This window comes from Anarhichas minor, unplaced genomic scaffold (genome assembly GCF_050575085.1).
Source record: "Anarhichas minor isolate MPS153535 unplaced genomic scaffold, ASM5057508v1 ptg000043l, whole genome shotgun sequence".
NCBI classification, from domain to species: Eukaryota; Metazoa; Chordata; class Actinopteri; order Perciformes; family Anarhichadidae; genus Anarhichas; species Anarhichas minor.
Genome location: NW_027466489.1, coordinates 746,899 through 763,906, shown reverse-complemented (window position 1 = coordinate 763,906; position 17,008 = coordinate 746,899). Strand labels below are relative to the sequence as shown.

General features: G+C 43.1%; 2 protein-coding genes across 5 annotated transcripts in view; one reads left to right on the top strand and one right to left on the bottom strand.

Annotated features, from left to right (window-relative positions):
* Positions 1–359: 359 nt before the first annotated feature.
* Positions 360–10,353, bottom strand: LOC142970410 (nuclear receptor subfamily 1 group D member 1-like). Of its 2 annotated transcripts, none has more exons than XM_076110616.1 (8): positions 9,680–10,353; positions 4,701–5,012; positions 4,505–4,593; positions 4,238–4,382; positions 2,370–2,950; positions 2,085–2,270; positions 1,765–1,975; positions 360–1,666 (listed from the first exon to the last, which is right to left on the bottom strand). In XM_076110616.1, the coding sequence occupies exons 1-8, from the start codon at positions 9,696–9,698 to the stop codon at positions 1,470–1,472; spliced, it is 1,740 nt and encodes a 579-aa protein (XP_075966731.1). In that variant the 5' UTR covers positions 9,699–10,353; the 3' UTR covers positions 360–1,469. The 2 variants fall into 2 exon arrangements, with proteins under 2 accessions (XP_075966731.1, XP_075966730.1); XM_076110615.1 differs by lacking the exon at positions 9,680–10,353 and adding an exon at positions 5,584–5,719.
* The window catches only part of LOC142970411 (retinoic acid receptor gamma-A-like), a 46,734-nt gene continuing 37,961 nt past the window's right edge, over positions 8,236–17,008 (top strand). The window contains exons 1-2 of one of the 3 annotated variants that reach the window (XM_076110619.1): positions 8,236–8,391; positions 9,711–9,793. The gene's annotated coding sequence lies outside the window, so the exon portion shown is untranslated. Of the gene's footprint in view, positions 9,794–17,008 lie in introns of all 3 variants that reach the window. The other 2 variants (XM_076110618.1, XM_076110617.1) reach the window with 2 other exon arrangements.

The following is a 17,008-nucleotide window of genomic DNA, read 5'->3' as shown; positions in this document are numbered from 1 at the left end:
TTTTATACTCGCATCTTGAATCAACCTCCAGTAAAATTGTCTTGTCAGCGCCATTGTATTATATTTGCATCGATCACTGAACAGACACCATCTTAGTCCCTGGAGACGTGTTGTCTTTGCTCTGCACAAAGTCAAAGAACATCTGGTATTTATTGAAGTGTGACATTCTATGAAACTGCTTTGACCCGTTATCACACACTCGAACATATAAAGTGTCGTTTGTTTGTAATAAAGCCCCTAATGGCTCTCAGAGCTGCAGCGTGATTGGCTGATTGCCTCTGTTGCTAGGCTACGGCTCCACGGTATGCCTCTGTAATAATACTGAAATGAAAAAAAAAAAAAAGATGAGCACAAGGAAACATGCTATATAACATTATTTAATAATGATACTCTATGGTGCAACCATAAAACATTTACAAAATATTCACAATGTGATGCAGTCAGTTGAGAACACATTTATTTCAATTATATATCTTCAAATAAAAAGTTTATACTCTGTCAGGTTGAAATGCTGATTTCTCTTTTGCAGTCTGTAGAGCAATCTATTATGTGTGATATACATACGATAATTCAATACTAGCTTCATTTACATATCCAAGAATCTGCAAACTATAACGAGGACCAAGAATAAAGGTAATGTACAAGATTTACAAGGAAACACCTCAACATATATCCCATCAGACACGGTCTAAAATGACCAATAACTTCTCCCTGATTACCGCATACAAACACAATGCATTTACTCTCATTTCTTAAAAATGTTATACATTTCTCAATCACAAATGGGTGATTTTCATTAAGATTTCCCACGTGGAGACATGTTGTGAAAATAGCTTATGTCATTTCAACTGGGCACCCTCCCAACTGTGTATTAGACATTTCTATTGCTATGCTATATATTGATTTAGGAGGACTTCTTAATGTATGGAAAGTGTCCCTTACACATCGTAGCATGAATGTACAGTAAGAAATCGTTGTCGGTGAAGGTTTGTACATGTTCCTTTTTCTCTGGGCGAGAGTGTGTGCTTCCCTCGTGTTAGCTTTGTGTGCTGGAGTCGGAGGACAAAGTCTGGTGAGGAACAACAGGCTCTCGCTTCTTTTTGGTCTTCAGCACAAACTCCCTGAGGGAGAGAAGTGGCGACTCGGTGGTTTGGATGTTGACTCGGAAGCACCCGAGGAAGAACGTAGTCTGTGTTTTAATGTTTGTTTTAGCGATCCTGGAACTGGAGGAAGAAGTAGTTCAGGAGCATCTCCTCTTCCTGCTGTGCCCGCGTCCTTCACTGTTTTTTTTTTATTTTTTTTATTTTTAAATGTTCACTCTCTCATGGCATCAGACTGGGCACAGCTCTCTCAACAACTGTCCATCATGCAGAGGCCAGTGGGCCGTATGTGGCAGGCCAGGCTCGCATGGGGGAGCAGGGAGGCTCCCCAAAGCGGATACCTCAGGAAGCTTTTTTTGCTCGTTGAACTCAGGGATCTATGCGGAAAGCTAAAAGCTTGTCAGAGTGGTGGTTGTTCAGGGTGCGCAGGTCCGGCAGACGTAGCAGCAACTTTGGGAAGAGGGTGCTATCGTCTGGGCGGCGACTGGTGATGAGAGAGCGCAGAGCTTTTATTAGATTCTCCTGCAGTTGCTCCACAGCTGCCATCTCCACGATACCAGAGCGATCTGGAGAAAGAGAGAGGGGGGGGGGATCCAGTTTAGAAACGACGGAATGTGCACATACAGTATGTGCTCTGTGTACATGTATTAGTATGCCCGCTTACCAGCAGAAACCAGCACGACGGCCATGAAGAGAGCCATCTCGTCTGGCTCCAGACACAGAGATCCCAGCTTCTCGCTGAATTCAAACATGGCATCAAGTAAGGAGCCCATCCCGAGAGCCCTGAGTGATGCCAGTGAGTATGTCTGCCCATTGAGGAAGGTCACGGTCCTCTCCTTGGGGTCAAACAGTGAGCAGAATCTCACCATCAGAACCTGTGGACAGAACCAGACCGGATCAGCATCAACACTCCAAATGACAGGAAAGAAAGTAAAGAAAACGTGCCACAGTCCCACCAACAAAGTATTTTGAGCTGGAATGTACCTGGAAAGTGCCGGATTTGAGCAGCATGACCTGATCATGCTGGCTGAGGGACTGGAAGCCCGGGATGCTCTTTGCAAACTCCACTACTTCTTTAACAGCGGGGGTGAAGCACTGGGAGAAAGACTCCCACACCTCCTGACTGGAGCGACTGGCCGGAGCCACAGGACATGAGTTGAGTGGACACGCCTGCAACACAGACAGGGAGAAGAGAGGAAAATAAGTATTATGGACTTTTTATTGATATTAAATTCACAGATATTAAAAGATAAAAAATAAAAGTCTCACCAGCACTTTGGCTCCTCCGTTCAGCTTCCAGGGGCAGGGGCTTTGGTTGTGGGAATCACTGGCTGCGTAGCTGTTGTGATTGGCTGAGTAGGATTGAGATGATATGCGGCCGCTGACGGGGCACTGGCTCTGATTGGAGGAGAAGGTGTACTTGGCGTTGTCGACAATGGCGGAGTTCTCATTGCTGGTGGAGGAAACGGGGCAGCCTGTGGCGATGTGGTAGCTCGCCTGCTCCCCGTGGACTGTGTGGTGAGTCTGGGTGGCTGAGTGAGACAGTGACGGCTGCTGCTGCTGCTGCTGCTGCTGCACTGAGTTGCTGTGGAAAGAGGAAGTGCCAATGTTGCTGTTGCTGACGGCCATCTTGGGCGGCTTCTCGTCTCTGATCATTAAGTTGCTGTGGTAAGACTGCGATATGGAGCCCGCTCCCTCGTTCGTCTGGTTGTGGGGACTGCAGGCGGCGTCGGTTGGAGGCGACACCTCCATTTCCATGGAAGCCGATTCATTGAGGCTGTTCATGTAACTCTGCATCTCATCCAATAGTCTCTGCTTCTCCCGCTTGGGAATACGCCCAAAACGCACAGCTGAGGAGGAGAGAGGCATCCTCTGTTAGCATTGATATCACTGCCAGCTCCTTACTGGCAGCATGTTAACTAACACATGTACATAAACAGTTCAAATGATTGAACAATACAGAGAAACAACCACTCTTTGTTCTAATATGGATTCTACATCCGACACGCAGGCTGTCATTTCTATGTGGAGATATGGACACTAATGCTTTCATCTCATCAGACTGCCCTGCCCCCCCCCCCCCCCCCCCCCCCCTCCCTTTTAAATTCTGCACCTCCACTGACATCCCTATTTATAGCTGTATGCTACACCACCTCCCCCAGTCTCTCTCTTCCTTTCCAACTTCCAATTGAGCTCTCGATCTCTTATTCTCTGTGGAAGTAGGTCACTGGATCAACAACACTAAACACGACATGATTCCATTTGTAGAATGACAGCGGCAGGTGGGAGAGGTGAAGAGACAAAGGGTTGAAGGTTGTGAGAATTGGATGATAAAATTGATTTGCAAGCAGACATGGGATAAAAAAAAAAAAAAAGGCTTTGAGGGTCTATAGTAGAACCAATAACTATATACTTTCCCTTTTTATTATTCAAAATTAAAATATGGTTACCAATGATAAAGTTTCCTGCTGGGATCTCAAGCAGGTGGTTTTTTTACTTCCCTGATTTGGCTTTTTTAGGTCAGCTATAAATGTTTGCTCCAGAAAAAACATGATTTATCATCACCTAGTTTAGCTGTGTCCCGAGAGATCGGAGTCCTGCGGTGAAATGATGCAGTAGAGCAGATTAACTGGAGTAATATTATTTTATATTTCAAGCACAGCACTGTAGTTTTTCAATAATAACAGCAGAGAATATCATGTCTCAAATGATTGATTGAAAAAAGAAACGAGGTCACATCTTGGTGGACGTGCAGGGTAATCAACATCTGTGCGCCCCAATTTCCCAAAATAAACTATTTGTCACAGTTTCTCCATGACTGATGACCACTGGGACTCTAGAGCTCGTCTTGCCATGAATCAGACAGCAGGGCAACGAGAGAGGACGTCAGAGAGAACGCAAGACAAGAGGAAGGGAATGGAGAGAGAAAATAGACGAAGATGAAGGGAAAATTAAGTTTTGTGATGAGGAGCGAGACCTCCTTGTGAACTATTCCAACTCTAAAATCTGAATTTGTCAAAAGCTACAGCAAAAAGATCTGATTCTCCATGTAACCCTACATACATAGATACATTAAATCCTCTCTTTTTCAGTTTTAGTTTCCATACGTCTAAACATCGTCTTTAATAGTCTCTCACCATCTCTGGACATGCCCACGGAGAGACACTTCTTAAAGCGGCAGTGCTGGCACCGGTTTCTGTTCATGCGCATGATGAGACAGTTTTCATTCTTCACACACATCTTGTAGTGGATATTCTGCTGAATACTGCGTCTGAAGAAACCCTAGAGAAGGCACAAGAAGACGAAGAAAAAGGCTTTAAAGAGTGTACTTTGTGGCAACATGTCTGCCGTGTTCGTACGTTAATAGAAAGACGCGACATAATACTATTTTTGTGCCGTCTCACCTTGCAGCCTTCACAGGCGTGCACGCCATAATGGAACCCAGAGGCGATGTCCCCGCACACCTTACACAGAAGCACCATACCTCCGGTTTCTATGAAAGAAGCACACGACCATCATCAGAGACAGAAACATAGCAACAGAGTGCTGACGGGTAAACCTAGAGGAGAACAGGAAGTAGGGAAGCGAGTGGGTACTTACTGGTGAACGTTCCTGTGAAACCACAAGGTCTTTTGGCCACTGTGGGATGGCTGTAGGTTGCGGACGACACCGTCGTTATTTGGGCAGCGGGAGCACTGTTTCCTTCAGGAAACTGGAAGACTAATTTCGGGGAAGGCGTCCCTCCCCTGCGTTCCCCTCTCTGCTTCGGGGGCCCAATCTCCTGAAAGGAGACACCCTCTGGGGAGGAAGGCTGCGAGTGAGAGGAGGGCGACTGGGTCTGGTATCCACTTGAGGGGCTGCCAGGACTCGGGCTGGAGCTGCCGGAAGAGCCAGCGTACAGGATAACGCCACCTGGAGGAACAGAGAGGGGCACAAAGCTCAGTCATCTGGGTCGTATTTACATGTACAACGCGAGTGTGAGTCACAGTGTTGAGCAACGCTCTACTTTGATCCAGTGAGCTTACTTGGCAGACGTTCAAAAACACACGCACGCAAACCCCATAAAACACGTTGAGACAAATGAAACTTCAACCGATGAATCATTATGAAAGAATGGCAGCACTATAAACAACTCTGACACGCATACCTGTGTAGTCTTTCGGTTTCTATAGATAATCATGTAAAAAAGGCTTCATCATGCTTTGGCTAAATGTTATGTCTGATAAGGGAAGCTACATTTCTTTAATACAATAGCCTACAATGTGTTACATCCTAAGAAAATGTGTTTCAGGATAATATACACAACAAATGTATGTGGAAGCCATACAATGCTTGTCCATTCCACATTGTGCCACAGGCCATAAACAGGCCTTTATCATCCAGTCGGAAATGCCCTATACCCCTCTACATAACACCCCCCCCCTCTCCCCCCTCTGTTCTGCACACAGTGTTCTTCCCTGCAAGATAAAAGCCTGCCCCTCACGTGCAGGCTCAGCCAGCCAGCTCCCTGCCTGCCTTGCTTTCAGCATCGAGTCTTTCCTCCTCTCCCCTCCTCCCTTCTTCTTTATATATCCTCCTCCCCTTCTTCCTCCTCCTCCCTCCATCCCTCCCTGCCCCCCTACCCTCACTGGCTGCGGGCATGCAGACCCATCTATCCGCCAGCCACCTGACCGGGAGCTCACATGGACTCTTGACACAGTTCCCGCCCGGCTCACAAGGCTCTTTGCGCAGTCCCGTGTAGACAACAGCAGCAGCAGCAGTACAATAACAAGCGCTAGGGCACATCACGTTTGGAACAGAGAGGGCTTTAATGCCGTGGCCACAGACGTTAGAGGGAAGCGAAGCAGGGCACAGCCACCTTAACCCTCTGTGTTCCACAGAGGCACCAGACAAAGTCACGTTGTTTCTGGCCATTATCACATTTAAATGGTTTTAATCTGTCGTGGTGAGCATTTAACTATGCATTCATATCACATCTGTTAAAAGGATGGGCAAGTAGCATACAAACTCATTTTCCCACTCTTATGCCATACATGATTCTTTTTTATTTACAGTATCATAGTAATAAAAACAGAGGTGGGAATGTCTACTATTGCAAACATTCATTTGATACATTTCTTCTCATTCCCATATGATGATCCTCAGAGTTTTCCCTCCTTTTTTATTTGCAATTAGATCACTGTGTCAGCCGGGTGTCTAAATACCTTGGCATAAAAGTCTGCTAACTAAAATATTTCCCATGCGAGGAGATGGCACGCTCCACATTCATTCATATCATGATGTGCGTCGCGTTCACACAGAGAGAGTTTTTTTACTGAACGGTACCGCTATTTGTCAGCTGTCTGCCCAGCAGTCATGTTAAAGAGATGTTTAAAGAGAGTGGCAGTATTATCTCGAGTATAGTAACAAAATCCTTGTGCTCGTTTTCCTCTCAAGGACCTTGAATCGTTGGAGGAAAGGCGCCCCTCGTCTCTTGTGCTTTCTCTCCATGAGGAAACACGTGCCGCATTTATCTCCAAGTGCCTCCTTAATTCTCCCCTGCTCACACGTGTCTACACTGAATGAAAAGTACATCTGGGCCTGGGGGTCTTGTGTGGTGGTGGTGGGAGCTCCAATAACAACCAGACTGTGACGCGTTTGTTCCCTGCGTGTAGTGTGTGACAAATATAAAGCTTTACGAGCATGTGAATCATCTGCAGTACTGTTACATGAGCTCCACACCCACTTTTCTACATTCACAACTCCGCCCCCTTCCCCCGTAAAAACATTCCAGAGTTTGCCCCCTCCTAACCATTTCCTGGAATCTGGTTTGACTGGGTGCCAGAGCGAGCTCTGGGAATATAATCCCAGCTGTACTCGGGCACAGGTTACAACATGTGACCTGTGGATACACAGAGCTACAAGAAGTACAGAAAAACACAGCCCACCGCCCCTCCCTTCTGCCGGAGCTGTAGGAACATCCACTGTGTTCCCACCCTCGGGACATGCGTGCATGTCAGGTCAAATGTATAGGCGGCATGCGCATATGTCTGTAGGGGCCACGCGCCCTCTTAACTTCTAACTAGTCTGTCCTCTTTCGTGTGAACATTTGTAACTGTGCACGGGGAGTAAGCCTTCCTCCACGTGAAACAGCTGGCCCCATGTCATGTGTCTATTTATGAAGCACTTTCCAGAGGGCTGGGTCTCTGGCGTCAGAGAACAGAGGGCAACATTTACTTTATATCCAAGGGTCTTTTATTGCTATATAAACAAATATTCATAACTCTATTGCAGGAGTTGCGTAGTGCAAAAGGTATACCCATTCATATATAATAGACTAGGAGTGGCAGGTTAAACTCAATCCTGGGAGAGAAATACTATCCGACACCTGAATCGAGCTCGGCTTTTATTATGAATTAGCAAGTTGTGTGATTGTCTTTCAAGCTAACAACCAGAAGGAATCTGGTTTCAGGACTGGCATCAGAACTCAACGTTAAGCTTATTGTTCCCATGAAATGAAAACACACTGCATGGATGACATATCGTTTTGATCATTAAAGACCGTAATGTTCAGGCCACAGTCATGCTTTTAGGGTGCTTTTTTTTTTTTTTTTTATTAAACTACTAATACAACCACATTCTTAGCAGTAGTTATGCAGTTTAATTTTCAACCAATGAGGTTGAAGGGAGAGACTATGGTTGATTACTTCTTCCAGAATGTAGTGCAATGATAAAGTGAATAAGACACTAATCTAGACATTGTACCAATACGTTAGGCTTTTTTTGTGAATACCTCTATTGCTCAATGCCTGCATGATAATGGATAATTTTGGCATTAAAATTGTTATTGTTGCTACTATACTACACTTAAATAAAGGTGTGTGCACGCACACACACACACGGGGACAGGTTAGTCATGTCACCCAAATCCCGGTTTGAATGCAACCAAAGGTATGTTAATATGTCCCTTTATATACCAAACAATAACATCAATAATGTGGTCCACTATAACCACCATTAAACAAAGCAGTTATAGCAACCAGGACGAAAGAAACGGCTGCTAAACCTCTCTGACCCACTGACCAAGCTATCAGCGAATGAAGAGGAATCCCCGTGCAAACTGAGCGCGAGCAGAGTGTGCACGGTGGAGAGGAACAACCGAGAGGGGCGGGGTGATGGGGAATCAAGCGCGGCACGTGGATTCTGGGGCTGTGCGCACGTGATGTGAGCTCGAGGCGCGGTAACTGCGTATTAAAAAAAAACTAAAAAAAAAACTCAGGCGCATGATTCCTAGGGTGCACTGGATGAAAAGGTATGACAGTCATAATGGACAGCCGCTCCAGGACGTGTTAATAGTAATGTATGGTTCCTATTAGATTCATATGTTTGGTGAAGTGACGTCCTGTGTATGACGATTGTTTTATTTCACGCTCTATGTCACTTAAAGGCTTATTACTGACACGGTATCCATTTCAAGTGGTGTTGACCTGTAGCCTATATCAGCGGTGCAGCATTGCTTCTATGCGTTACTGGTCTGTTCTGTTCTATAATGGGACTGCTGTAGCAGAAATGAACACGTTATTATTGTCATGTTTATTGAATACAATAGTTAATGTAGACTACCACTGAACCACGGTGTTGACGGGAAATGGTTGAAAACTGACATCATTGCGTTTATATAATTATTCAGGTTTTTCAAGTCGTTGGTTATTTATTTATTCGTGACTCACTCCGATAGTCCCCTCACACGTGTTTCGGGAAAAAAAGTTACGCTTCAGCCAAAGACAAACAGCCGAGTTAAATTAATCAAACACTGCAACAAAGTAACACTTCACTCTCTACGACTTCCCTTTAATGCGAAACTTCGTCTGAACTAATGCGCAGAGTGACGGATTCGCCTCGTCTGACAGTCAGTAACATGAGAATAAAGACTATAATGAAATAATGAAAATGGGGCTCGGACAGGGGGGGGGGCGTTTTGGGTCGCGCCTCACGTGAGTTTGTTTACATGCAGAGAATCGGAAGTCCGCCGCAGAGATTGGCGAGAGAGGACTTCCCTCTCCGTGCGCTTCTCGCTCACTCCAAACTCTCAACTGTCTGCAGCCCAGAAGCACTTGGCAACGCGCCATATGTTACACCGCTGAATTACCGTAAAAAAACAAAACACGCATTCACCCCGAAATATATACAATCACTGACTGTAACATCGGGTTTATTAACAGCTGTACATTGTGTACACCGCAGCTTCAGCTCGGCGTAAATTAGAAATTACACGAGTGCATAAAATAATTTAATGCATTAGACCGTGTTTTATTAAAAGACAGGCAGTGGAACAGGATAAAACACAACAGACACAATCGCATTGCTACGCTATGAATCTATCTATACATAAATAGATGGTGCTGATAAATCATCCTTAGAATGAACCAATGCATGTACTACACAAGAATAATATTTGATGTAGAAGTGCATTGGCATCTGATCCAATTGCACCATTTCCTTTTTTTTCTATTACTGCTGTTTGGCACATGGAGGAAAAAAAAAATGTTTCTATTTGATTCAGTCAAAATGCACACATTTACATTATAAAGCGTACTTACCACCAGGACTGTGCTCCATGTTTCTGAGTAGGTGGATGTCGCTCAGTGGTTCCGTGCTGTTTTAATTGTGGGCGTCTGGTGCTGGACCGGCTGCCTGTGGTCGCGAAGGATGAGGTTCGTTGATATTATAGGCGAAAGAGTCAAAGGACTGCCAGAGTGTATCCAAAAAACTCAGACCAACAGCAGTGTGCGCGGGGCGATGGGGTTGTTCAGAAAAAAACCCGGTCAGCGAAGAACAAGAGAAATAAATATTCAAAAAGGGAAATTAGAGCAGAACTGCTCCAAAATAATGTCCCGAGGTGAAGAGACAGCAAAGGACAGCTTCTCCGTCTGCACACCTATGCTGCCAGGTTGTGGTGAGATACCACTGTGAAGGGCTTCTCTAAATTACAGAGGTCCTGACGCTTTCAGCTGCTTGCCATGTACAGTCACAATCAAAACATGACCGGAGTGGAAGTAGTTTAAACACTCCCCCACTCATCAATAAGCAACACGAGTCCTAAAATAACCAGCACGTTTTCAGGTGCCTGAGAAATGTGACCATTTTTTTCCTGTTCTCTTTTTGTAGTCCCGTCAACCGCTTTGCTCTCTCTCTCTCCTCTCTCTCTCCTCTCTCTCTCTCCCCCTCCCCGTGTGTCACGCTCTCTGAAAAAACATTTCACCCGATTTCACCCCTCCCTTCCCTTCCCTTCCTCGTGCCCCCGCTCTTTCACTCGTTCTCCGTTTTTCATTGGCCGAGAGCCCCGCGTGGAGACGGCACATTGTGCTCGTTCGACATTGGAATGCTGGTTAAAGCTCTGCAGCATGTGCGCATGGCATGTGAGCTCACGCTGCCCTACTGACACACATTTTATGCTAATGGTTGCCTGGTTGCTCGGGCGATAAGACAACGAGGAACCGAGGCGAGAGGAAGCAAGAGGTCTCACTCCTGCCTCCTCTCCCGACTTTTGTCGCAGTTTTGTTCGGTAAGGACAAACGACAATGGGCTTTACAGCCATGATGTAAGTCTTTTTTTTTTTTTTAAATGTCCGCACGGGTTTGTTATGAAGGTGGGTTATATAAGCAAAGCAAAGGCGATACGCCTATTTCTTTTCAAAGGTGTCAATGGAAATGATCTAGTGAGAGGTACAGCCTACCTTTATATTTTACCTATAGATGTGTTTGAGCAAAACATGTTATGGAACAGGACATGCTGTACTAATCTATTCATCATTTAAGACACGAAAACAAGATAGGTTCAAGCTGTATGGATCCCCACGCAAAAAACACGAGGCTACAGGTATATACAGATAAATAAATCTAAATTAGAAGGCTTTATACAGTTATATAACCCATACCATTAATGACATGTAGTCCTTTGTGCACAATATATAATGGATTTCCCTGTTATTTTAGAATAAATTGTATATTTAATAATACTTAATACACATTTTATTAGACAGGCTAAACATGTATGCATATTAAATATAATCAAGTGTATGTATGAACAAATCACTTTTAAACAATATATATTTGTGATATTAATACTTTATGATGTTATCATATTTAATAAAATACTTTAAAGTATCTTAGTTTCAACTGCCTAAATGTACATTTAAGATTTTATTTCATGTATAATGTTGTTTTTTATTAATTGAATAAACAGTTAAACACGTCTGTATATTTTATGTAGGACATACTTTCAAGTTGCAACACATAACACTTTTAAATAAAACTTCACAAGTCAGAGAAGTTGAGACGTAACAGTGTACTGCAATGTGAGGTCAACGAGTCAATGCCTGTCCACGTGCCTTCCGTGTTCTGGGCATAACTGCATAAGCAGGGCGCATGCGCAAAAGCCAACGCCCACGTTGTCAACACGGAAACTGGTGCAGTCTTAACTCTACTGAGGGGCCCTCTTTTCAAGCATAGACGATCTTTGCCTGAAAAAGCTGGCACGTGTGGAAAGGGCGGTGCTCACCGTGACTCCCACCACGCTCGCACAGCACCTCCTCCTCTCCATCACGTTTATTTTCTCTCCACAGATTGTGTGTTTACATAAAGCCAAACTATCGCCGGAGATTGGCCGGAACAGATTGAATGTAGGTCAAACACGAGCGTCGTAAAATAGCCCAAATGTGTTCTAAAAAAAAAAAAAAACTTTAAGAAAGCACTCAAAAATACCGCCTCGTTGCTCCCAGGCACTTATAAAACGAGGCTGCTTTTAGGTCACGTAGCTCACCCCTTGATGCATTTTATTCACAACCTTCTTAATCTCGATAGGTGACTCCTCGACAGCCTTCCTAGTTGTAGGGAACTAGGCTATGAGGTCACATGGTGTTTGATATTAAAGGCAGCACCTGCTCTGGATTGCAATTTAATCAGCCAGTATCAATTTAAATTACTGGAATCTAATGATAGAACAATTTCATAGAGCTTCAACGATGTTCTTTACATTTTAATACAAACATTCCTCTAGTGTGGACTCTGCCTGTTGCACCTTGTTATAATGCATATCATATAGTATATATATATATATATATCATAGATATTATATATCATAGCCTAGTTCCTGACCAGTGAACAGAATACATTTGAGAGTAAGGTCACACTTAAAGCTTCTATTTCACATCTGAAGGGAATCTATTTAGGACACAGTTTTAAATGATTCAAATTAAAGTTTAAAAGTTTTCCCCTTTGAGGCAACTTTACTACATTTCAGAAAGATATATTGTAATTTTTACTCATCTATGTATTTAACAACTATTGTTCATTTCAGATTAAGATTTTTCATAAAGAAACATGATTTAGTTTATGAAATGGATGTATTTTTGATTAAACTACCCAACAGTTTAGGAAGTAGCCAAATTCAATATTGGAGCGCTTACATAATGGTATTTAAATGATATGCTAATAATATAAAACTAACAGTTCATATTTCTACTTTTGCTCTTTGGAGTGCATTGTGTTGCTAATGCTGCTATACCTGTAGACTACTGAACTAAAAGTTTGAATACAAGATGAGCATACAATTGCATTATTTTTGCATCAAATGTCAAACAGTGAGTATCGACCATGCACTTTAATTAAACGACTTGATAAAATACAGCTCATCTCTGACATTACATTCCAGCATCAATAATTACCTTCAGCACATAGATAGATAGATAGATATGTACTTTATGACATGACTCATGAAACAGTCAACAAGGGATACGCCTTTATCAATATTCATCTTTTTTAACTAAATAAAATGATGTTAAGATTTGTCAGTAGCTCACTGTTGGTTCTGTGTGTATTTCATTTGTTTAAATAAAACTCAATCCACAAATGTACATCACATTTAGGAACAATACATGAACGATAACAGTTTTATTATCATTATTATCTTGCACTTGTTCTGTTTAATGTTTGCTCCACCTTTTTCAACGACAAGTATTAAAAATAAACGTGAGATATTGATAAGTGTTTGTATTGAAGGGCTGAGTGAAAGGAGTTTGTTTAAATCTTGTAAGGAAATAAATGCAGTTTTCTTAAAATGTTCTATAACAGCTTCTATCTTATACCTGAATCAACCAAGCATTTTAAAAGTGGAATGAATGAATAAATAAGTGGATAAACAAATGGAAGTCTGAGACGCTGAGATCCTCAACAACAAATGTTCCTCCTAAACAGATGCCTCCAGAAGATGTACTAAGTAAGGGAACAGCGCCTCTCTGTGGTTTACATGAGTAGTGCAGCTTCACATCTGGCGGAATACAGATGTGACTATTCTGTTGTTGTCACACAAAGACTCCGGTCATCTGGACGCCAGCAGTTATTTGTGGCATGTAATCTGCACTGTTGACTTTTTCAAGTGTTGCATTGTAGTAGCTGTGTACTGGAAATGTGTCGGCGGAGAAAAAGCTGTTTGATGATGAAAAATAGTCACGTTTTTAAAATTGTATTTCACATTTTTTGAAGATGTGTATTTTTTAGCAGAACCGTAGTTCATCTGTTGAGCTTCGGGGGTCATTTCATATCTTTTAGCAACAATAATGCCAGAGGGGGAAAAAAGACATTCACCCCTCTCTCCATTCTTCTCTCTATTTATGTTCCACTAGGTGGCAGTGCTTGTTTGGTAAAGGTTTGAGTTGGTTTTGTTTTCAGTGGACTGTGTTGTCTATTCCATTAAGTTCTCAAAGTCCTCACAAGGTTTAAATTCAGTCGCGTAAGGGCTTTAAAACCTCTGCCGTCACAAGGTGTGGATGTACGTGTTTACATCAACAGAGATGCAGGGAGAACTAAATTAGACATGCGATTAATTAGCATTGGTGCTCTAATTAGAGTTGTAAGGCCATCGAAGTATGAGCAGCCAGGTCTCAGTAACTCTGTTTGGAGTATGTGCACACACTGTGCTGAGGCCCTGTTTTTGGGGGTTACCAAAAAATACTGTGGTCTTATTGCAATACACAATATTGACTGTCACATTAACAGTATATTGCTTTCCCTTTCCAGCAGAAATGAGAAAAAAATAAGGATACAAAGACAGATTAGATTTGATACTCCAAAACCACATTTCCTCAGTACCAGGAGTTACCGGGTCTGATGGGCCGGCAGCAGCCTCCAGACAGACACACGGCTGGTAATATGACAGGTGAAGCAGTTTAAAAACAATGAAAACAGCAGTTGGTGGTCCGTCCAGTGGCAGCGGACTAGCTGCTGTGTTACGTAGGAAAAACTGACACCATGGGTGTGGTGGGTTAATGGCAAATTAGCCGTTAAATATCAGTCAATTTCTGACTGTCGATGGGGCTGTGGAGTAGAGCTTTGCCCTTGTATATGGACTGTGATAATGATATGTCAGGTAAGTTGGTCCAGGGGCCTCTCAGAGGTACAGGTATGGTGATATCTGCTGGCATTGAGAGACTCTTTCTCTCCTCACCAGTATTTGTTTAAGCAGCAACCGTCATGTGAAGGAACAAGTGGAAATGGTCACATGCATGCATTGGACTGCTGACATGAGCAACATAATCAACAAAATCATATAGGCCTATACACGACTTGATCGATATGAAATGAGGATTGAAATGTTCTGAACATGTTAAATGAAATGTGGAAATGGATTTATTTAAATAATTTGTGATTGCAACCAAACACAAAATGCCCAATCAACAGAATTACTACAATGATTTTTACTGTCATTCAAGCAATGTATCAACACTGCAAACCAGACAATACAATTTACTGTATATCTTCTACTGATGCTGACAGGTAACAATAACACGAACAAAACAGATACATGAACAGCCAGATGTGAAATATTGTACTGCTGACTGCATCAAGCCGTGTAGGTCATTAAGACACCAGTTGGGAACATTCAGAAACCATATTAGTCTCTTGATAAACAAAAACAAAGCCTTTTCAGTTTGAAGGTATAGCTACAACCTGCTGATGTCTGATACTTGTCCATGTTTACTGTCCAGAGGGCATTTACATTTTCTGGCAGCCAGACAGGCGTTCACAGCAGGCAGCCGAGATCTGCTGACAGGCAGCCTCTTGTGAAGAGGTGCCAGGTTATCCTCCGTCCCTGCTGTATCCTGGCAGTTTAAAGTATTTACTTTTGTTTAAGCACAGTGAGGAAGGTGGATACAGAGTGATAAAGTCTGGTTGGTTATGAGTTTCTCGTCTTACTTTTAGTAAATCAGTCTCCAAACTAGGTTAGTTTGTGTTAAACTGTGTTTAAAAATCTATTTAAATTGGTTTCCAATGGTATGTGGCAGTCACACCGAGGGGTCCGAGTGATGAAATCTTTGCATTATCTTGTGTGTGTAGATGTCACTTTTTACTTTCAAAAACAAACTCATCAACTCCATGGTTGAGATGAGTTTAGGTAAACAAAACTGCTTTGGTTTAGGTTTGGGAAGCGTTGTATGACGGGTGAAACCAACATTGAAGGACGTCGGGCGTGAATCAGTTTGATGTGTGGTCCATAAAGACGACATTTTAAGATTTTAAAAATATATTACCTGGCTTACTATTTTGGCAGTCGTCTGCATGTGTTGAGGTGAAATTTCATTGCTTTCACTGGAAACTTGAGTATCATGGAACTTGCTCCAGCTTAAAGGAACGGTTCAACATTTTCTAAAATACACGATTTCTTGCCGAGAGAAGATTTACACCACTCTCATGTCTGCACACTACATATGTAGCTGGAGCCAGCAGCCAGTTAGCTTAGCTTAGCAGAAAGAGTATGACCTGGAGGAAACCACGAGCCTATAGCTTTGTCCAAATGTAACAAAATCCACCTATCAGCACCTCTAAATCTCAGTAATTGACATGTTATATTTAGTTTGTTTAATGTGTGCAAACGCTGCCTTTTTATTGGGGGGGGGGGGGGGGTTTATGTGCCAGACTATTTCTACGCCTTGACTGGTGTCTCACCTAGTTGCCAGGCAACTCCATGAAGTTACTGGTCCCGGCCAAGAAGTAGTCCGGCACATGTAAAATGGCAAATTGTCAGTTTGTTTTTGTACAGATGAGGTCTTTTCCAAGCTACAGCCAAAAGGCTATTGGCTGTAGCTTCAATTCCCCTGTACAGACAGAGAGCATCAATCTTCTCATCTAACTCTCTGCATGAACGGGATAAAGTGGGTTTCCCAAAGTGTCGAACTGTTCCTTTTATAAACGGGTATTTGTTCTCTGTCGGCCATTTAATCTGGTAAAAGTTTCTCATTTTGAGGATGAGTTGCAGAGCCGGTATAATATGGGGGAGAGGCCTTTTGTCTCAGGCTGAAGAGGAAGGAGAGGGAGATGAAGCAGGAGCCACGGTGATACTTCTCTCGATCTCCTCCTCCTCCTCCAATTACTCGTCTTGATTTCTCCCCCATCCAATCATTTCATTTTCGCAGCGGTGTGCCCTCCAATCACCATCTGTCCTGCAGGCAGTAACACTTATACATATCTGCTGTAATTAGACAATCATTCCCACATGTGGATCAAACTCCTTCAACCACTCAACCCCTACCTCACCCTCCCGTCCGCCCACTGTCTCCTTTTTCCTCCCTCTGTTTTTCTTATTTCCCCGTCTCACACTCTACTACCCTCCGTGTGCCCCTTTTCACTTTTTTCTCTCCCCCTTCTTTCTGATTGAATTACCATAAGTGCGGGTCTTGGCCAAAATATGCCAGCTTGTTCTGATTATACCAGAGACTTTCCAAATGGCTGTGAGCTTTTTTGTGTGTGTGTAGGAGAGGGAGGGGTGGGGGGTGGGGGGCATCCAGTTTGTGTTGAATAGAAAAATGCAGCCAGACAACATTATATGGCGAGAGATAAAGAGGAGAAGCTCCAGAACAAGACGGGGACAAGAGT

Bases quoted from the DNA above. Each gene is read 5' to 3' on its own strand.
- LOC142970410 (XM_076110615.1), bottom strand. From the start codon at position 5,704: ATGGAGGGAGGAGGAGGAAGAAGGGGAGGAGGATATATAAAGAAGAAG. The intron at 4,594-4,700 runs GTAAGTACCCAC...CTTCTTTCATAG, and splicing joins TTTCACAGGAACGTTCACCA to AAACCGGAGGTATGGTGCTT. The intron at 4,383-4,504 runs GTGAGACGGCAC...TGCCTTCTCTAG, and splicing joins ACGCCTGTGAAGGCTGCAAG to GGTTTCTTCAGACGCAGTAT.